This window comes from Protopterus annectens, chromosome 1.part1 (genome assembly GCF_019279795.1).
Source record: "Protopterus annectens isolate FY-2018-M chromosome 1.part1, PAN1.0, whole genome shotgun sequence".
NCBI lineage: Eukaryota > Metazoa > Chordata > Ceratodontiformes > Protopteridae > Protopterus > Protopterus annectens.
Window position 1 is genome coordinate 799133487 of NC_056726.1, and position 22733 is coordinate 799156219.

General features: G+C 38.3%; 1 protein-coding gene across 2 annotated transcripts in view; it reads left to right on the forward strand.

Annotated features, from left to right (window-relative positions):
• MYO5B (myosin VB) overlaps window positions 1-22733 on the forward strand; it is a 3346216-nt gene that overhangs the window by 3032089 nt on the left and 291394 nt on the right. The window contains exons 30-31 of one of the 2 annotated variants that reach the window (XM_044078265.1): window positions 7382-7459; window positions 12280-12478. In XM_044078265.1, the coding sequence (XP_043934200.1) occupies window positions 7382-7459; window positions 12280-12478 (277 nt within the window). The remainder of the gene's footprint in view (window positions 1-7381; window positions 7460-12279; window positions 12479-22733) is intronic. The other variant, XM_044078275.1, reaches the window with a different exon arrangement.

Here is a 22733-nt window from a genome sequence, read left to right on the forward strand (position 1 = left end):
TGACATGAGGTTGCTCCAGGAGTTTTCTGTACTTGCAAATATATTTAAGGATTTTCCACATTTTTTTCTTTCTCATCTGATAATTTACCTTATATTCTTTCTTTTGTTTTTGGCACAATCATTTGCTACCTGATTTTTATCTACTTCTGTTTTGATTTCCATTCCTGATTGACAGTGATATGCTTCTGCTAACTGATGCAGAGAAGTCATCTTAGACTTTTCTCCTCATGTTTTAAAACTTTCTCTGTTTGGATCTTGTGAGGTCAGCAAATATGTATGTAGTCCTATGATTGCAGATCTATACATGTAGTCAGTTTCGAGAAAGCCCGTACCTCTTTCAAAATGGAGAATATATAGTCTTGGTATACATTGATTTTTATAAATCATTTGATAAGCATGCAGATTTTTTCTTGTTTTCCTGTCCAACTGATTCATTACCTTTTGGCACCAGTCAGTCACCCAAAACTGTAAGTTAGGACAGGAAGAGCAAATTGGTTTATAGCTTGGACTTTGTTCCTAGATAGCGGAGCTGTTTTCAGTATTAATTTTAGTCTTCTAAAATTTTCCTTAATATGTTTTATTTGCAGTTGTTCATGATTTATTGTTAATGCTTCATCAGTTCCCAAATATTTATACACTCCCTCTTGCTCAAGTTCTTTTATATCACATTACTGTCACAAACTGATGTTTTCCTGGTGCTGCAGCTTTCATGCTTTAAAGGTTGCTTTTGTACATTTATCAAGACCAAATGACATTCTTATATCATCTAAGAAAATGTTGACCATTTGCAGTTGTGCCTTCAGTTCCTCATCTGATGAAATAACAAATTTAAATCATCCACAAGAAAGATAAGAAGTCTTTACATTTTGCTGTTTTTTTGTTTTGTCTTTTTGAGCCAAATTGTACCCAAGAACTAGTCTATTAAGTAGACCGCTTAATGAGTTAAGGGCAAGACAAAAGAGCACTGGTGACAGTCACCCTGGAATAACCCCCTTTGAATTTGTATCCCTGGGATAATAATTTGTCCTTTATCATGGCTTAGTTGCAAAGTGGTTTGTCACAGTTTCATGGTCACTGTAATGTAATCAATCAATGTAGGGTGTATCTTACACATTTGTAAATACTTTTTTATCCATGAATGTGGGATGCTGTAAAATACTTTTTTGTAGTCTGTCCACGCAATACATAGAGGCTTCCCTTTTTACAATTCTCCATTATGACTTTGTTTAACAACAAATGATCCTTTGTTCCATATGGTCATTATCAATTCCAGTGTATAGTTTATACATCATTGTAAGGCAAGTTAGTGAGCTATAGTTTTTGGGATATCTTGCAGGTTCACTTTTAAGGAGAAGTGTCATTTTTCCTGTTGTTAACCATGTTGGCATCTGTTCGGGGTGTGCATATAAACAATTCTTACTCATAGCTAAATGGTCATGTAAAGATGTAAATACTTTTAGCCAGAAGTTAGATACTGCATCTGGGCCTGGGGTTTTGCATGTAGGGGCCTTTCTTAATTTTGTTTCAATTTCTCTGGCCGTTACTTCTTCCCATTTCATATTTTGCATATTTGAACTTTTTATTCTTTCTTTTACATCTTCTATCCAATCAGGATCTTTGTTATGTTCCACATGATCTTCATAGATATTTCTCCAAAATGTGTCTTTTTTTGTGTGTGTGTGTGTTTCTGTTCCTTTTGCCTTGTTTCCCAATTTTCTATAAATTTTTTTTTCAGTGATTAATAAATGGCTTATTTTTTTCCTTTTCCTTTATCTGCATGTCCTCTAAGTTTTTCTGCCTGTGCTGATATATTTGCAGTAGTATACGATAGAGCCTGGAGTGTTCTTATACTGCACGTTGCTCTTGTCATGTCTGTCTTTTCTGAGTATATTTTTGTTAATCTGTTTCCTCTTCTGTACTCTTCTAACAGTGACACTTCTTGTCTTAATTGCCTTATAGTTTTCTCTGTGCAATACTTCCATGATGGCATTTGATTTCTTCCCTTCCCTTACTGGCCTGTGTTTTTGTGGTAAGACTATCTGCTACTAATTTAGTTGCACAGTAATATATCCTATTTTCTTCTGTTATATCTCATGACTTTCTATGAACAGTCTTGATTACTACGTTTATTTGTATATCAGACTTCTAAAATTTTGGGTCTTAATGACTTTCTGTAGTCTGTTTCTTTCATTGATCTTAATATGTCTATCCATCTTCTGTTAAATCAAGCTATTCTTCCCTTATATCATTTGCTTCTAAACTAAGGGCACATTTGATGCTCTCTGTTTCCTTCAGGCATTCTACAGAAAGTTCCAGAAAATCTTCCTGTGCCATATTCTCTTCTGGTTCACCCTTGTCATCCATCACTCTTTCATATGGGAACTCACCGGCCTATCACTCCACAACATTGCCTGCATCAGATTTGCCACAGTTTCCTGCTCCTTCCCTTGCTGTGCAACTTCAACTAAATTTTTGTACTGGTTTCCTACTGAAGACTCCAGACTATCTTCACGTAGCAACTGCTCAGATCTATTCTGCTCCACTGGTTTCTCCTTAATTTGGGGATTCAGTATTCTATCATGCTGTGATGTTATTAGAGTTAGAATTTTCTACACTAAATCCTTCACTTTGCATGTAATTCATAACTTTTGCTTCTGTTTCTTTAACTTCCGCATTACTAATCTTCTTTTCATCTTTCCCACTTTGTTTTGTATTGTAAAATTTTCTGTATTTGGATACCTTTGCCTGTATTTCTCTTCAAATATCTTTTGTGTTGCTCTTTTTCTATTGATTAGTTTTGCTTTCATCTTTGCATAAATATTGCTCCATATTAAATCTCTTTTTCTTTCTCATATCCATATTTCTTCTTCAGATGTCCCCGCTTGTCATGTTTCTCCTTACTTGGGGAACTCATTGTTCCATCATGCTGTGACAAAACCTGTGTTAGGCCTTCTACACTAAATCCTTCACTTTGCAGGTATTCCATAATTCCATCTTCTATTTTTTTAACTTTCTACTTTACGAATCTTCTGTTCTACGTTTCTCCTTTGTGATCTTTTTTTTTTTGTATTGCAAAATTTTCCATATCTGGGTGGCTTTACCTATATTTCTCTTTGAATATATTTGGAGCTGCTTTTCTGAATTAAGTAGTTTGGTTTTCTCCTTTACATAAATATTGCAACATATCAGATCTCTTGTTTCTTTTGTATGTCTGTATTTCTTTTTTTATACCTTTCAAAAATATCTAGATTTTGTTGTTTATATTTTTGCACTTCCTCAGTCGCTTCTTTTTCCAAACAGCCCAAGGTTTCTTGGTCTATATAATGCTTTGCATGAATCTGTTTTACTAATGAAAACAAATACTGTATGCATTTGAAGCTTTTGAGAGTTTTTCTTGTGCAAGTATTTTTCTTTCCTTTAATTTCTGTCAATCTTTTTATATACCTTCTGTCTGGAAATTCCGGGCCTCTTGCATAATAGTAACAATGCACAATTTATTTCTTATCTTCAGTAGTCAACTCTATCATTTTTATGTGTCTTTTTTGGTCTGTCAGATTTGTGATTTTTGTGGACTACTACTTTCTTCTACTGCTGCATGTGTGTGTGTGTGTGGGGGGGGGGCATCCCCCCTGGGCCTGGCCTGGCCCCATTTTAGAAATTTTTCTTTGTCTTTGAGTATTCTACACTGTCATTTTTTTTTCCAGCTGTGGCACCAGTGTGCCTACCAGGATTGGGCACTCTTTTATCCTGGGTCTTGTGCACCTAGCTGCCTTTTTTTATTGTTTACCTACTTCTGTCCATGATGTATCCTGTATAAAATACTATCTATATAGCAGTGTAATGCAGTTTTACTGCACTGTGCTATATATGTATATGTAAACCAATGAGTCTTCTAACACAATTGATGTACACTGCTGAGTGTATTGTGATAATATATTGATTTATTTATGTGTGTTTGTTTTGTTGTTTGAGTTAGACCCACCACGCCTGCAGCCTGTTTACAGGGGGAGACCCTTGGTGGTATTCATACTTAGTAGATGAAATTTGCCCTGGACAGCCTCCAGTATTCTTTTCAGTAGCTTTTGTGGGATCTTTTAGATCCACCAGAGCTACCATCAGCTGAGGCAAATAACATTACATCCAATGGATGACATGCTCAGGAGTGCAGCATCTCCCATATGCTGCACTGTAGTGATACTATTGGAAAATTAGTCCAAGCACGTGGTATGTGAATGGAACCCATAAACTCCCGATCTTCCAGCATCAACGGTGAGTATATCGCCTTCTAAGCCACTGACACTGTATAGAGTGCATAGATGTCGCTCTCTTCAGGCAAGACCTTCAACAATAAGTCAAGCTTGACAGATATTTTTAGGATCTAAAAGTATAACTTGAAAAACTTGAAAAAAAAAATAGAAGGAATCTGTAAGAGGGAATGCCGTGTGCACTCCCTATGTAGGGGGATTGGCGCCACACCCTCCTAACTTACTTATAACAATTCCACCATCACACTACAGTGGGAAAATGTGAAAAACCCACCAAAAGTGTATCACTGTCTCTCACAATCCAAGTAACTGTGATGAAACAAACTGCAACATAAAAATTAATTGGAAAAAATGCTCAGATGAATATGTTAAAATGAAATGCATATATGAATATGTACAAGCAGACAAGCAAATAAATGGCCAAAAAAGATTATGCTAGCAGGTGAAGCTCAAATCAGACTGTTAGTTGAATATTCAACAGAGCTCTATATAAAAAGGAAGGCTTATGAGAAAGCCCACAGTGCTGAAATGTGGGGTGTGCTGTATGTTGGTATTCCATGATAAACTTGGTATAAACTAGATGAGGAGAATGCTTTTGTTTAGCTTCTCCAAAAAGGTTTAGGAATTCATCAGAGATGAACTAGGCTTGGAATGGTGCATCCAGCAGTAAAAAGTTATGATAAAAGTGCAGAAATGGACTGGCAGATCTACAAAAGATGACTGAGCATCCACATTCAGTCATTGAACTATTCCACAGCCATGCAAAGGGATGAAGAACAGAACCCCTGAGAGTAATAGGAAATCAACTTTGGAAGTACCCACCCCCAAGTGTATTCTACAGTTGAACAGAATTGGGGAGTACTGCTGACTTAAGGGGTGATGTAAATACTCCAAACACAAGATGCAGACCCAGAGAACATCTACAGGGAATTTGGAGTAATAATAATGAGTTCTGTATCAAGCAGCTCCAAAACCTAAAGAGAAGTGAGCTGCTTCTGTGGAGGAGTTAAGTGAAAAAGATAGAGACAGCAAAGACTAAAGCAGGAGCAAACAAAGAATGAATGATCCCAAAGAACGTTTGTAATGAAGCGGAAACCTAGAGGATATGAGATAAGGGATATTAGGTACAACAAGGTACTGGGCCTACTGATCTAGGAAGACCTAACCTGAAACATCTGCAACAGGCTGTAGCTCAGCCTTCTATAGGACAGTAAAACCTTGCCATTGTTGTGACAACAGCAAACAATTGCAGAAACTCAGAGGTACTATTGATTTTTAATGTTGTAGACCCATGAACTAGTGTTTGTTGGTGGCTGTAACCCCTCACATACCCTCAACTATTGTAAACATGCTCCAGGGTTGCAGCATTTCTGGGAGCGAGTCAACCTCAATGAAATGAAATTTTGGTAAGTTTCCTATCACTGATTCGAAACCCACTGTTTAGGATTGCTCCCATGTATCTGTTTGCATAGAATCTAGAATTACTTTTGTGTTGTTTTATGAGAAGGTGCCAGAATAATTGTTTTGGTATTATGCCATTGCATCACAAAGTCAAAAAATCATATGGCTGAAATAAAGTTTCCCAACAGAAGGCAAAAGCCAAATGCAAGAAAACAGTAAGTTAGCAAGGCTGTGGGAAGGCTACAAAGCTGTTAGACTTCAGGGAAAAAACAGATATTCCTGCTTAGAGTTTCAACAAGTACTTCACCATGTTTAAAGCACTACAGGTAGGTAGCCCCCTCCAGTTGCAATGCATACAAAATGATCATCTGACCAAGTATACAGTTGATAGTAAGTCCATTTGTCAAAGGAAAGCACTAAATGAATGAAGTTTTTTGCACACGGTAGAGGCAGTAGCAGTTTTTGTAATGAAGTTATTAACCGAATGCCATTCTTGGCACTTGTAAGTAAGAACTGTGATAAAAAGTTTAGTGCTGAAAGTATGTGAGTGTAGGAAATCCGATATGTGCAGTGATAATGTGCACATAACTGATAAAAAGATTGGGAAGACAAAATCAAAAAGCAGCCAAATTAAAAAAAAAATGGTACCATTGCACATGAAGACCAATTACAAAAATAGATTTATAGCAGCATGTTGCTGTTTCTAAACTGTTTGTTCTGGAAAATCTTCAATTTTCTCAATATTGAATTAGCATATTCCAACAGCATATCAAAGAATAGTCAAACGTAGGGGAAAGAGAGCAGCTGTAGGACTGTACAGCAGGAAGTACTACAAAAGCATGGTCACTTCATGGTCGCGTCATTAGGATGTGGAGGAATAAAGTTAAACTTCAAGGCAAGGAGGCCAGACGGAGTCAGTTGAGGAGCTGAAACACATTCACAGTCCCATTGCTTTACATTACCCCACAGACAACCGTATTATGTATGTTTAGTGTTTGTCACAAACCCGTGACAGCAACAAAACACAGAGGTGAACAAGGTTGATACAATATTGTTAGTAGACAGGTAATGTACACAAATTCCTTCAGCAGGTGCTAGGGAGCACCAGACCCACTGCAGTATGTATGTCCTACCGTACAAACATAACAATACAAGCAAATGTCTGTCAGTATGCCCAGGAGACAGGCCTCATGGTAGTGACACAAGAAAATGTTGCCCACTGTGGGACATGTTAAAGATGTTATGTAATTTAAGTTTGACTCAGGACTCATAAACAAGAATATTGATAGTAAATACATGGTAAATCAATGGTTATCTCCTATGAGATAGTCTACAGACTTGAGTATGGGAATTGTTAAATGCAATAGAGCTCTGAAATGTATGTCTTTAATCTACTCAGGAAAGTGGTAAGTTGATTTCTTAGATATATGGTCTCTACAGCCCTTACTAATAATATATTTTTGTTACAGGTCAGCTTGGAGAGTCCATTCTGTGTTATGGTGTTTGAAATTAAGGGAGTGGAACAGAATTGCCTTGAAACAAATGCATTAACCAATGTGTTTTTAATATATATATATATATATATATATATATATATATATATATATATATATATATATAAACATTTGCTTTCTACTTGCTTCCTTTTTACTGATTTTATGCTTTTTCTTCCACTTGTCTTCCTTCCTTCCTATTTTTCTATCTCTTGTTTTCAGCAAGACTAATGACTGGGGGTATCTGAATGAAGATGGAGAACTCGGCCTTGCCTATCAAGGCTTAAAGCAAGTTGCCAGGTCATAACCTGTCTTATTTTCCTTTCTCTTCATCCTTCTTTTTTTCTTTTCTCTGATTTGAATGTCTAGGTAGATGTTTTATCAAACAGTTAACATTTTATTTTATAGTAAACTAGACAAACTAATATTTTTACAATAATGAGTGTTATGAATGAGACTAGTTAAGTATCTGTGTTGCATGTTCTATCAAATATGAGGTTTATTTTCTAAATCTTGTGAACTGTTTGAAAAATAGAACATGTCTATGCATTTCTGGGAAGAAGTACACTTTGAATTTATATAGTACTCTTGCTTGACCTTCAGGATTCAAAGTGGGTAAAAGTTTTGTCTTTGAAAGTCAGTTATTTATGTCAGCTCTCTGCTTTACTTTTATTGCTCTGTTTCTACTGTACATTTACTGCGTAAAAATGGAGGGATAAAAGCCATTTTGTGGACCTTTTCTTTTATGAAAGTGATGTCTCTGCCATCTTATTTGGCAGGGCACAGTGTAAAATACATGTAAACTAGAAGCTGTGTTCAGCAAGCCAAGTTACATACCGTGGAAAGGGTCACATTTAGCAATTCAATAAGACAGCAGCAGCTATGCTGATATAAAAGCAGTCTGTGACCGTCCCTGAATTATTGTTGCATAACTGGATGCTCCTTGTGTTACGTCTCTTTGCAGAGCATACAGCCCAGCATGGAACATGTGATCTCATAAAGCTGCTTAAAATAGCTTTGGTAAAAAAGCATTTCAGTGTTACACAACAGGAAGGGAAAGGTAAGAGATGGTGGGAGATGGGAAAGAGTGGAAGCCTGATAAGTTGTAAGAAGCAGAAAGATCTTCTCAACTAAGGGAGACATTAAGATGTTGGGCTCAGTGAGGCTTACAGATTTTAGGCGTCAGAATGTGAGCGTACAGAGTTAGAAGAAAAGGCAGATAACATAAAAGTGGTGAATTTCTGTCCCTTATTAGCCATTTTATTCAAGTTACAAAAATTAATACACTTTCACATATAAAAACAGTTTAGAACTACATTATCTTTTTCATGTTTGATCATATATTCATATGTAATGCTGTATTCTACCCAGCGTGGTAATAACAATACAAAAATAAAACTCACAAAGGGAAGAGATTGGCGGATTGCATCCTTACTTTAAAGAATGCAAAATCAAACATTTTAGAACACAGCTTAAACATTTTCATCAGAGATCCTAAAGAAAATTACAATTGAAATTTCTTTATTCCATCAAAAAAAATATATATTAAAAAGTGGAGTCTGCATGTCCTCCCCGCGGTCGAGTGGTGTTCGAAAGATATGCGTAGAATGGGCATGCCTTCGTTGAAGGTTGAGCATCGAGCTGGCACCTCGGCACCATAAAAATTTACTGCCAATCATTAGCGGACCGGAGTTCCGCTGTGGCGACCCCTAACTGGGGAAAGCCGAAAGAAGAACAACATTAAAAAGCACTACCTTAGATAAATTAAAAGTTCGACGTGGGTCTCTCAACAAGTCTGCATAATGCAGACTTACAGATTTGACTTTCATTCATTAAGGTAAGCTGTCTTTCCTGTTTATACCTGTGGTACAAGATTAACTAAAAATTCATTAATCAAAATTATTAACTAAAAATTCATTAATCAAAATTATCAGTATTTTTTGTTTTTAACATAAATGTATTTTTCTAAAATCTCTGCCCTACTTCAGACTCAGATTATTTTATGGTCCTCTCAACCTTTTTATCACTTGTTTCTGTTATGCTATCAACTTCAACAGCACCAGTTACTGCTAAGGGGGTCAACAGTACTGTCCCATAAGTCCATGGAAGGAAAAGGGCCAAAAATTATGCACACAGAAGTGTATAAGCTCTCCCCTCTTATATCAGATCAGTATGTTTGTCTTTCTGTAACTGTGTTATCCCACTTCCTGAATCAAAGCACCATTTCATTTATTCATAAACAAGAAAAGAAATCCCTAGCCATACAATTCCCAACAATGTATCTTAGTCCTAAATGAGTATTATGATTATTACAGTGGAACTGTCTTTCTTGACTTGTCAAAAGTCACAAGATTCTTGTCTATTATGCGTCCATATTTTGCCTAGCTATCCCAGGCTTTAACTGGTCTCCAGCTAGCAAAACATGCTCAGTCAAATGATCAGATTAGATCTCCCCATGATCAGACCAGATCTTACCATCCTAGAACACATACCTTGAAGTCCTTTGAGGCCATTGTGACTCCTTTTTCAGATTACTGTTGTCCACAGTATTTGGCAGTGACATGCTTAAAGCCTGCAGTCCCACCACTGTTAGCCACTTTGTATATGACACTGATTTATACCTCAAAATCCATTCCTGAGATCCAACTTGTTCTTCAGAATGCCTTCATTTCCTGCCACATTTCCTTAGCTGAGTCCATACTTAAGCTAAACATTTAGTTTATGGGTGTTAGAAGGTGAAGTGGAAAAGTCTGTGTTAAGATCCCTCAGAATTATTGTTTCTTGCTTTGTATTATATGTGATCCTTGATTCAGTAATTTCTGTTGTGTTACATTGTTAACAGTATAGGGTATGTAGACACCTATGATACTGTTAATAGTATAGGATATGTACATACTTATATGATATTGTTAATAGTGTAGGGTATGATATTGTTAGTAGAATAGTGTACGTATATACATATGACATTGTTAATAGTGTAGGGTATGTAGATACCTATGACACTGTTAACAGTATAGGGTATGTAGATACCTATGACACTGTTAACAGTATATTGTATGTAGATATCTATGATATTGTTAATAGTGTAGGGTATGTACATACATATGATATTGTTAATAGTGAAGGATATAATATTTTTAGTAGAATAGGGAACATATATACATATGACATTGTTAATAGTGTAGGGTATGTAGATATCTATAACACTGTTAACAGTATAGGGTATGTAGATACCTATGACATTGTTAATAGTGATGGGTATGTAGATACCTATGACATTGTTTATAGCATGAGGTATATAGATACCCACAACACGGATCCTTTTTGTGCACTAATTCTAGGGAAGATTATTAGGATTTTGGCTTTGACAAAGCTTGGTTTGTGATTCTAATAGGAGGATAGGTGTATGTGGTGTTTTGCTGTTGACTGGTTTACAACATCATTCTGTCATGTCATTTCTATTTCTGTGTGTGTGTGTGTGTGTGTGTGTGTGTGTGTGCGTGCGTGCGTGCGTGCGTGCGTGTGTGTGTGTGTGTGTGTGTGTGTGTGTGTGTGTGTGTGTGTGTGTGCGTGCGTGCGTGTGTGTGTGTGTGTGTGTGTGTGTTGGTATGGAGTCAGAGTTTGAGACTTTTGCTGTAGTACATTCAGTGCCCTGACTATCAATAATATTGCATTTGCTTTCTTTTCCTGAATCTTTCAAAACCTACTTTAAAAAACATACCAACTAATTTGGAATTACTTCTACATGCAAGAGAAGCAAATGTGCTAGGCAGCTGTAGTTGTAAACCTTCATGTTGTTTAAACATTAATGTGTTTTGCTGCAGGTTTGTATTTTAATACCTGCTTATACTCTCTGGATTTGAGCTGTGCTGTATGTATAAATGTGATGCCTCTGCTAGATATATGCACACATTTTTATTTGCCTTTAACATAGATTGTAGCTGAAAAATGTCCTTGTGCATCATTCCATCTATGCAGCTAACAAACAGGTATAACTAAAATGTTCTGAAATGTACATAACAACCATTTATATTTATTGAATAAATGCAGGGATGTACACTTGACATCCAGACAAGTGGTAGTATAGCTAAGGATACAGCTACAGTGATAATAGCTATAAACTGATTTTCTTTGCTGAACACACTTTATTTTCTAGGTAATACAGAATTTTCTGTGCTGTTTTTATTCACTACACTTGGACTAAGAGCTAAGAGAAGCACTGTAATGTTTAATAAGATTTTAATCCAAAAATGTGAATAGGGCAACAGTCGTGCAATGAATTAAGGCAACAGCATCCCTGAATTGCAGATTCTTGCATATCATCATTACTGTCTTTATTTTCCATGGACTGTTTTTGTTTTCACTGATTCTTTGTGTTTACTTTTTGTGTTGTTCCTGTGGCATTCAAAACATGAATTACAAAAAGCTAAGTAAAGCAATGCGGTAGCAGTTATAGCAATGAAAAGAAGAGAAAGCTCTGGAAGAGGCCTTATTACTTGCAAAAAAGAAGTTAAGAGAACCCCCAGGAAAAAATAAAGAGTAACTGATGTCCCTAAACAGATGACAAAATCAAAGCCTAGTCCAGAAAAGAAACTAAGGAAAGGAAGTAAGCATGGATAGGAATTGCAGGAGGAAAGGTGGATCGCTAGTTGATATGATTTGCCTGAATTCATTATGACCTTCATCTCAGCATCACATGGATGACTAGTTTTTATGATGAAAGGGATGAGAGTTGCACTGCAGTTTTGGAACTGGCTTGAGAAGTTTCTGAGATGGCAGTAGTCATTGAGAGGTTGTCAGGAGCAAGGAAAGTGACTTAGTGGAGTGCTGAAATAACCAGCTGTTGTCTGCTTAGGAAACAAATCTTATGTATTTAGTAATTTTTCTGCTATCCAAAATACTGTTATATGTCACCTGGACAGGTTTCAATGCTTCCATCAAAGAGAAACCATTTGCTATGTTAGTTGACTACTTATTGCTACAATGTATACTGTTCAGTACAGACTTTGCTACAATGTATACTGTTCAGTACAGACTTCACTGGCTTAAGTAACCTGCGCCGTAGTCAGCAGTGGATAGTACTTTTCTTGTACTGAGCACGGTTTGATCTTTTTCCTTAGACTGCTGGAAGCACAGCTGCAGGATCACATGAGGGAGCATGAGCAGGAAGTGGAAGCTCTCAAGTCTCAGATCGAGGCTGTCATGGAGGAAAAGGAGAAGCAGGAGCAAGTGTTTTCACAGGCACTGCAATTATCACCAGAGGCTCGTGTAGAATTCAGTGTTCAGCAAGAAATCACTCGCCTCACAGATGAAAATCTGGTAGGCTCTTGTATTTTTTTTTCTTTTGTAATTATTGTTTGCCATGAAAACAATGCTAATGCATTATCATTCTGATTGAAACAGCACTCAGTGTCTGGTTAAGTGATTTACTGAGAGACACAGCAGGTAAATGTAAGTTGAGAGAATCAAACCCTGGACCACAGCAAGCAGTTCATTAACAACTCTATGCTAAGTGCCAGATTGCTTATATGTAAGTACTAAGCTAGCTTCCCTTGTGGGTCATTTTAAGCATACACAATTTGTTTCAAAGGTGAGAATCAAACACTGCACATTATGTCTGTGAGCTAAACAACGTAACCATTATGCCAACCCCTTTCCCCTTTCTTCCATGGCAACTACTTGTTATGTTCTCAACATAGATGTTAAGATTCATCTTTGTAGCTTTGCTTTTCTTTAGTCTATGTGAATTTGTTGGCATACAAACACAAGTTGCTTATGATCAGAAACCTATTCATAATCTTGTTAGCAACAGTTTTGTATGTTGAGATATTGTTATGTCCAAATGAGATCAGACACAAGTCGTAGTATTCTTTCTTGATATGCTGAAATAGGATTAAAAGGAGAAACACTGAATTTTGGGTAAATAAGTCAAGAAAGAGCTTAACTATTAAAAATGCATTTAAACAAGTAGTCATTAAGTATTTTTATTTTTGAAGGCAATATCATCTCATTATCACAATCTGTGGTGTGAGAAAGGATGTTGTACTATTAGTTCTGTCCACGGGAGTATTTAAATGATGCAGTATCATATGAGTCGTGGATTCTTATAGTTTATATAAGCATACTATTTGATGATCATTTATTCCAATGTCTCTTGGTATTATTATAAACTAGCAAGAGCTTTTGAGTTGAAGGTTTCTGGATTTAGTCTTTGGAAGAATGAATATGTATGCATCCACTTAAGTGGTATCATTATAATTTACTTTTAATACTGTCATTTTTGCATGCAATGTAAATTGTTGACATGATCTGTTTGTGTTTTGAGTTTTGGTCATCTCTATGTAGTGGCTTAAATGAATTTTATTTTTGTATTTTTATTTTTATTTATTCTTTATTGACCAAGGTAGAACATTGATCCAACTGGACAATTTTCAATCTCAGCCCGAGAGAGTGCAGATGGAAACACAGCAAAAAGTCATATAAGACAGTATTAACAGAAGACAGGATTATTCAAAGATTAAAAAAAAATGTCAAATTACTCAATGAAAGACACTGATAAGGATGATAACTATTAGTAGAAACAAAGACTAGTGGTAACATACTAGGAGGTGCAGTACACAACCTCAGGAAAACTAAGGATATAGAAATTTCTACAACATTATCTAAAAGTCGTTTGCATACATCTGTTACCCCCAACTGCAAGAAGTAAATAAAAAAAATCTTTGTTACTGTCAGTACTGAAGCATCCAGGAGGAATCCATTTTATTAAGTGTTGTTAGAGCTCCAATATGTATATTAATGACAACTCTTCCAAAGATAAAAACGAATGGCAGCAAAATCTTAGAAAAGCTGGTTAACCTGATAAACAGTCACTGAACCCAAACCAGGCATCGCAGTACATTTGTTTCATTTTAGTCTTCCAGTAGAAAAAAACAGAAAATGTTTCACCCAGTATGCCATTGGCCTAAGGTAGATAACACAAAATTACGATTAAATACAACTACCTCCTCTTCTTTCTTACTTCTATAATACCTTCCTCTTATTACTACTTACCTCCTTTTAACACATCCCAGCATAAGGCCTAACCATTTCTCTTCCATCTTTGACACTCCACCTACTTCACATTTCTACTTACATCTGGTAAACCATTTCTTACTTTACTGAAGCTACTGCCTAAACATTTCTTCACCCTCTCTGATCATCTCACTGCTATCTCAAACTCAATTGTAAGTAACTTAAAACCTTGGTAGAACATGTGTAATATGTATACTTATATGTAAAAAAAAATAATTTTGTAATGTTGCCATAGCTATTTAATTGTTGCTTTGTAAATATGTTTTCTGTAGTAGAGCTTTACTTTCTGGAACTCTGCTAAAATGGGACTGCTAATTCAGTTGGACTATCCCCAACAACAATGGCAAGTAAAATAAAAAATAAATATAGTTCAGAGAAATATGCATGCTTAAAGAGAGCTACTATCTGAAAAAAAAGCATATGAAATGACTCAAGCATGTAAAGCAATTCACGGAAAAAAATGTTGAATTTCCAAGTATGCTTAGCCAGAGGTGCCGGAAGCTGTTGAAGACTGGGGGGGGGGGAGGTTGGGGTCAGAGGGTGAGAGGGGCACCTAGTCATCTAAAAAGGGCATTTTTTTAAAACTATTTACTATGGCAACATAGATTCACTTGGAGGACATTTTAAGCTTAGCCAGTTTCTCTTTTGGTGCTTGAATTAACATTTCCTGATTGGTCTTACCTATCCCATGGCTGATAATTATATATTAGCCCTAGTGAGAATAACTGTGATCATACTATAGATAATTTGAGGGGACCCATGTAAGGGATGTAGCATTTAGGAACTGCCTCTTATCCATTAGTGGCACGAGGGGCTATCCTGGAGTACATTTTCTATTACCCATCCTTAGATCCAAGTTGTGTTTGAATATGGACAGGGATAAGCTTTGTTTTACTTGAATGGATAGTCTGTTCTGGAACAGTGGTAGCCTCTGTGATATATATCCATCTCTCCATAACATTCAGTTTAGATACCTGGACTGAATATTTCTGATGCCATTTGATTTGCTGATGTTCAGTAGGTCCATCTATATTAGGTTGGACGATGCCTTGAATGCCAGACATGTCACCTCTAAGCATTCTGTAGGATACTGAGTATAATAATAAATCTTTGAGATGGTCCATGCAAGACCTATTGTTCATGACTTGTATTCTTTTAGTAAGGTATCTCTATGGGTATTCCAATTGTTGCATGGGTCTGGACAGATACATGCCAAAGTGGGAATTATACAAAATGATTGACCTAATGAGGGCTTTGTAAAGGGGGACAATAACATCTCTAGATCTAGTCACAATCAATTTGTTTATAAGCTGTGCAATATAGAAAGACTTTCTTATGACTCTGGCACATGTTGGTCAAAAGTTAGGTCACTGTGCACACATGTTCCCAATTTCTAAACAACTGGGTCAGTTCTCAGGTGGCACTGTCAATTTGGCAGTTCCCTGGAGTGGATGGATTCCCAAAGGATACGATAATGTATTTCTTGGAGTTTAGTTTCAATTCATGATTCTGGCACCAGTTATTGTTTGGGACAAACCTTCCTGCATGATGATTAAGTCATTTGGGGATTCAATAACTACTCCTAGCTTGCAGTCATCTCAAACTTAGTCGGCCAAAGCCCTTTGGTATTTCCTTTTACTTTTGAGATGTATATGCCAAACAAAAAAGTCTCAGCAACGAACCCTGGAGTACTCCATTGGTGACTGGTCTCTTCCCTTATTTTGATCACCTGCATCCTGTGAGCAAGTTGGCAATCCAGCTAGTGATGTAAGTGTTTGCTCCTACATTATTCATCTTTTGTACTACACCTGAGTAGGGGATTGTGTCAAAAGGCTTGGTTAGGTTAAGGTAATGTGATGTGAACTGCTTTACCTTCATCCATTGCTTTGGTGATGAATAAAGCTTAAACTTTGCCCATGATTTTAAGTCTTTCACACTTTCTCCCAATTCTTGCCCTAAGAGGTTCACAGATCAGAGCATATGTTTGACTGAAACTGATTTTGTGTCAGATTTTGGTCTTTTCATCATATGTATGATTTTCTGGCAAATTTTTGAGGATTGCAAAACTTAATGATAGACACTTGAGTTTTAGACAAACACTGAGTGATTTGCTAAACAAACAATACTGCCTCGCAGTGAAAACAGACTTAGTATGAGCAGTAAACTTCACTGCCCTTGAAACTCTCATTCATTGAAACAACATGAAAACCCACATTCATTTTGCATTTGGCCAGTGGATGACTAAGCTTTCCTCTGGGCTGTTTTCAAACCATAGGCTCCTTACACATTTTTGGGGCCATGCATACATGTATGCATTTTTGATTCACCTTCCTGATTGTATTAAATTATATTCCTTGTATAATACAGCACCACTTGTTAGAATGTGTTTTAAATTTGTAGCTTTGAACAGTCTTCTAGTAAGCAATGAAACAAAATGTATGCACCAATAATGACAAAACTACCCATTTCAGAAAATTTCAACCACAAAAGGTCACTCAAACTTTTGTCATTACAATCTGCCAATATCAGTAAATATGCAAAATCTCTGCAGAAGTAAGTCATCTAAATAATTCCACATTAAAGGGATCTGTAACTAATGAAGAGGTTGCTGCTAGCAAACAATTTTATATTTCATTGTTTCATCTACAAATAAAGTGCCTGTTGCCCTTGAAGAATAAACTGCTTATGTTACACTAAAAATTGATAAGCTAGTAATGTTGCAATGGGGAATGGATGGCAAACTGATAACAGGTTCATAGTTACTAGGTAACTCTTCCAAAGGAGGACATTCACAGGACTGCAGCATTCACTCCCTTTAAAGTACATCAGCGATCCATCTGCATACTGCTGGAGAAGAACCGACAGCCTTCTGCATCAAAAGCAAGTATACTACCTGTTGTGCTACTAACAATGCAAATACCTTGGCATAAGCAGCACTAAACTTCTCTTCCCCTGAAGCTATCATCTCCTTGTAAAATCCACTTGACACTCAACTAAATCTCTCAACTTCGCAGCACAAGATATCTAGAAAAAGCCAAAATTTATTTGTGGGGCAAAGGCCCAAAACCAGGGACACATTTTAAATATTGTTTGTATAATCTTAGAAAGTTGCTAAGATAAAGTGTTTTGCATTACCATGTGTTTCCTGAAAGATAGCCACCCACCCATAGGCAGATGCAGATACCAACCCACCCACCCACTCAAACATGGCAAATGCAGACACCCACCCTCCCACAGGCCGATGCAGACACGCACCCACCCACTCACACACAGGCAGATGCAGACACCCACCCACCCACTCACACACAGGCAGATGCAGACACCCACCCACCCACTCACATGCAGGCAGATGCAGACACCCACCCACCCACTCACACACAGGCAGATGCAGACACCCACCCACCCACTCACACACAGGCAGATGCAGACACTCACCCACTCACACATAGGCAGATGCATGCAGACACCCACCCACCCACTCATACACAAGCAGATGCAGACACCCACCCACCCACTCACACACAAGCAAGTGCAGACACCCACCCACTCACACAGAGGCAGATGCAGACACTCACCCACTCACAGGCAGATGCAGACACCCACCCACTCACTCACTCACACACTCTGACTGGAAGATGCAGACACACACACTCACACCCCCCTCCCACTGGCAGATGCAGACACCCCCCCCCCACTGGCAGATGCCCACACACAAACTCTCTGGCAGCAATAGTGCAGGCATGGCAGCAATTATCTGGACAACTGTTAGCACTTGGTGGGGCAGCATAACCTGGAACAGTGGCAGCATAACTCCTGTAACACACACAGCTACAGCTAGTTGGACAGCAAAGATCGGGGCAACTCTCAGCACTAACAAAACACTCCTTACTGGCATGACCGGAACAGCAGCACCATAACAGAATCAAAACTCTCCTTAACCGACATGACAGGAACAGCAGCAGCATAACAGGAACAAAACTCTCCTTAACCGGCATGACAGGAACAGCAGCAGCATAGCAGAAACAAAACTCTCCTTAACTTGCATGACCAGAACAGCGGCAGCATAACAAGTTGAAAGGGACCTCAGTAGGGCTTCAAGACCTAAGAATAGTGGCTAATTACAAGGAATGCTGAAATACTTCCTTGATAAATTCTGTTTACTTGCGTATTGCTTATTTATTTCTGACCCACACTATAATGTACCACACAGTAACATTTTTTTAGTATCAACTCTCACATGGACAAATTATACGAAATGCTTTTTGAGTACTAACAACCCCAAGATGACAGCTCGATTTTCATGCAATGCTATAACTTGACAAATTTTTCTTTTACTAGTTCGTGTACTGCTATCACGTGATTTTCTTGTCAAAGGTGTATCTCTTGTGAGTTTACGTGCACTGCAGTCTTTCACCCAGTAGTGAAAGATAAGTAATTTGTTATGGCAGAAAAGGTAATTCAGTCAGGTGGTTTAATGGGAAAAGGTGCAGCTAAGTTAGTCCGTAGTTTAACAAAGTCAGTCTGTATTTTTTTCTACATGACTTTACCTGAAAAGATTGCCGCTTATGTTGTGTGCATTTTTGATTTTTGGTGGGGTGACTTTCTCTTTGGTGTCTGGAGTATTCTCAGTTGTGTTTGTCTTGCTTTGTTATGAATTCTGAGTATGATTTTTTTTTCATTTCATGTATGGAGCACTTTATTAAACAAATAATACTAAAATGGTGCACCAGCAGCTTCACAAAAGTCAAACGGAGCACCAGCAGCCTTAAGCTTACTGTGAGGTAGTCCACACACACACGTACACAGCTTCACAAAAGTAAAACGGAGCACCAGCAGCTTCACAAAAGTAAAACAGAGCACCAGCAGCCTTAAGCCTACCATGAGGTTTAGTCCACCAGCAGCCTTAAGTGGTATTGAGTCTGGTAGGATGCACTTTTATGCTTTACATTCACATTAGTGTGCGTGTATTACAGGTCTTGCATATGTTTACAGGTTTTGCAGCTTTCTGGCACCTATGTGCTTAGCTGTTTCTAAGAAGAAATAAGGCAGATGTTTTAACTGTGTAAAACCAATATAAATGATCTGCAAAAGAAGTAAAACATGTAAGTAAGGTGTGCTATAGATGTGAAAGTCAAGAAATAAAAAACTTTATGAGTAGAGTATGTCAGAGGTGTGGTGGGAATCATTATCAACATGACTGCAGTGTTAAACATGAGAAATATTAAAAATGTGGACTGTGTGACCATGCATGCCTGTATGTGTTTGTGTGTCAGTTAATCAGTTTGTTTATATTTTATGTTGCTGATATCCATCCTGATGTGTTTCTATATAATAAAGCATATAAACGAACTACCTCGCCTGCTCATCTTATATGATAACAGAGGATGAGCAACATAGTGTCAGACTGGAATCCATAATCAAGACCAAGAGGCACTCAGTTAATGTTGGAGATATACAGAGGAGTGGATTGTCTCCACTAACGTATGACTTACAAAACAGGTTAGAAACAAATTCCAGGTACTAAAACTTGCTTAAATGATTCCTTACTCAAAGAATATAAAATAAAGCATTCAGAATGCTCAAAATGAATTTCTAGTTAAATGAAATGTCTGAAACTGTGACATATTGATAGAAATATTCAAAATAGTTACAGAAATATTTAAAACAATGTCCAAATCGCATAAAATGTACAAAACAAGGAAAACGCATTATCTGATGTTGTCAAACTTCATTCATTCTTGACACACGGGACTCTCTTCAGATCATCGGAACTGGCTCAGCCATTATACAGCTTGCGCCAGCCAAAAAACCCTCGAGCATAGACTCTACCCACAGTGCTCCTCTGTCTATTACCTTAGATCTCACTTGCCGCACTGATAATACAATGCGTCGGCCAATACTCTCCAGGTAAGTTTAAAAATCTTTTATTATTCTTTAACAAATTTCTGTTAACTTTAAACAATTCGTTTAATTTCCCTCTCATTTACTTTTCTTGAGTGATTCTGCTTCTCTACCCTACATACCTTCCCTGTATTCTTTTTACCATTGTTGGTAACCTTTCCATGTCCCTCTACCTTTTAAGGTAACCCTCTTTTATATTGCCATTATTGGTATTCCTCCTTTCTCTACCATTCTTGGTACTTCTCTCTACCACTGTTGGTAGGATTTCCTTCTATCCTGTGTGTGTGTGCATGTATGTGTGAGTATCTCGGTCACCCTTTTCATTGGCGACATCTGTTCCTTGCAAAATGGTGGAAAAACAAAAGGGCACTTCAAGCTTCAAACGGTGCAAAGACTGTGGTCGAAAGATGTGTAATTCAGATGGGCATCTTTAGTGCGTATATTGTTTCGGTGCACCCCATTTAGATGTTGACTATTATATCTTCAAGGCCTTCAGTACCAGAGCCTTAGTAGAAAGACAAAATAAGTTAATACTAAAAGGAATGTTAAAATCTTCTTTTGGAGAAGCCTTGTTTAAGCCAGATCCTATTTCATCAAAGTCTGACCAGGCTAAAAAGAGAAGTCATTCAGTGCTGAGATCTCCTACGGCACCGGAGACTAAGAGACACAAATCTTCAGTTCCATCAGCCTCCTCAGAACCAAAGTGTAAGGTTCCAAAATTGACAGAAGGAGCATCTTTGGCACTGGCAACAGTGGCAGTCTTGGCACTGAGAGTTTTGGGGACAGCATCAGCACCAACCTCCTTAATGTCCCAGTTAGTACCAACTTCACCATCTGCACCACAGCAGACTCTACCCATCCCTTTGGTGCCAAAGTCAGAGTTATTTTTAGTTCCCAGAACAAGATATTCCCTCTCTATAGACCCCTTTATGGGTCAACTTCCCAGTCCATTTTTGGAAAGGCCAGAATCCCCGTCAGCAATGTCTGTCTGGTCTTCCAGGATTCTTTCCAAGGTAGACGTTGTGAGATTGGTGGACCAGCTTTTGGCAGCCAGGGGTCTTCCTGCCCCATCTCAGACCTCTCTCCCCTTTGGAGTTGGGGTCTTTTCTCCTAGAACTCCTCTGGATTTTCCTCCTCTGACCTCCTCTAGAGGCTTAGAGCCCTCCTCTTTGATTCCCCCGGTTCCAGCTACCCTGGTGCCAACAGGCACTCCCTCTTCAGCTTCAAGGGATGCTCTGATTTCTTTAGTTTTTCTCAGAACTGGTATATTCTTGGGCCCATAGCTTCGCTGGCAATTCTGAGGGTTCTGGATTGGTTCCTGTTTTTTTCTCAGAATCATCCTTGGCTGTCGGAGCCCTGACAGTTACATGCTCTTTCCTGGCTCCTGCTTTGGTTGGTGGTCCTTTGGAGTGAGGTGTGAACTTGGTTACAAGGTCATCTTTCTCAGTTCTGGGCTCCCAACCCTCTTCTGGGGGGGCCTGCCTTCCAAATCATGGAGAGGGCATTAGCCTGTGTGGTGTCTCAACTGTCCCCTCCTGTGTTGGAGTGTGATATGTCCATACCTTCTGGTCCAGAGCTGCCACTATCTCTCAAGTCAGGACAACAAGCACTGAGGCTGCAAGTTACCCCTGTACAGGGCCCCTCTTCTTTGGAGTGTTCTTCAGAGATTCCCACTGAGGAACCACCTCGAAAGCAGACATGCAAAATGAAGCACTTATATTTCCTGGAAGAATCTGTCATAGAAGACACAGACTTTGATGAGGGAGAGGGTTCTCCCCAGTCACCCCCTGAAGATGTCTCCTTTGGAGACATCCTGGAGAAGCATCAGGGACATCTGAAACATAAATGCAAGAAAACCTCTCCAACACAACCCAAATGACACATAGCCCACAAACTCAGTGTGCCACTCAGCCACAGCCCATAAGGCATAACAACGTACCCAACACTCTAGTCATAGGTGACTCTATAGTCAGGTACACTGATGTTCCACTCATTAGACTAAACAAGGAGAAAGTTACTGTCAGCTGCTTGCCAGGTGCCAGGATCCACCACGTAACGCATGCACTCAGGTCACTCCACAATAAGTACAAATATGACACTGTCATTGTCCATGTTGGTGTGAATGACCTGAGATGTACCTCCCTGGACTACATGAAAAGAGACATGGAGGAGCTCTCCGATCTTGTATCCCAGGCAGGTATGACCCTAACCTTGAGTAGCATCCTGCCATCACCCAGAATGATACCACAGTACAAGGACAAAATGATTGACTTCAACAACTCGCTAAGCTTCTGGTGTCATTCTAAAGGGATCCAGTATTTGTCTGCCTGGGATGATATGATCGACAGACCACGATGCTTTGCCAGAGATGGCCTGCACCTGTCGCCCTTAGAATTCAGGATACTGGCTAAGGCTCTTGCCACCCCTATAGTGCCTTTTTCAGGCAAAGTTCAAATGACAAAGTCACCACCGTAACAGGTACAAGCAAGCAAAATCTGAGGGTAATGCTACTCAATGCTAGAAGTCTAAACCTTAAAATGCACTCACTCGTGGCACTCCTTAAAATGGAGGACATTGACATCTGTGCAGTGACAGAGAC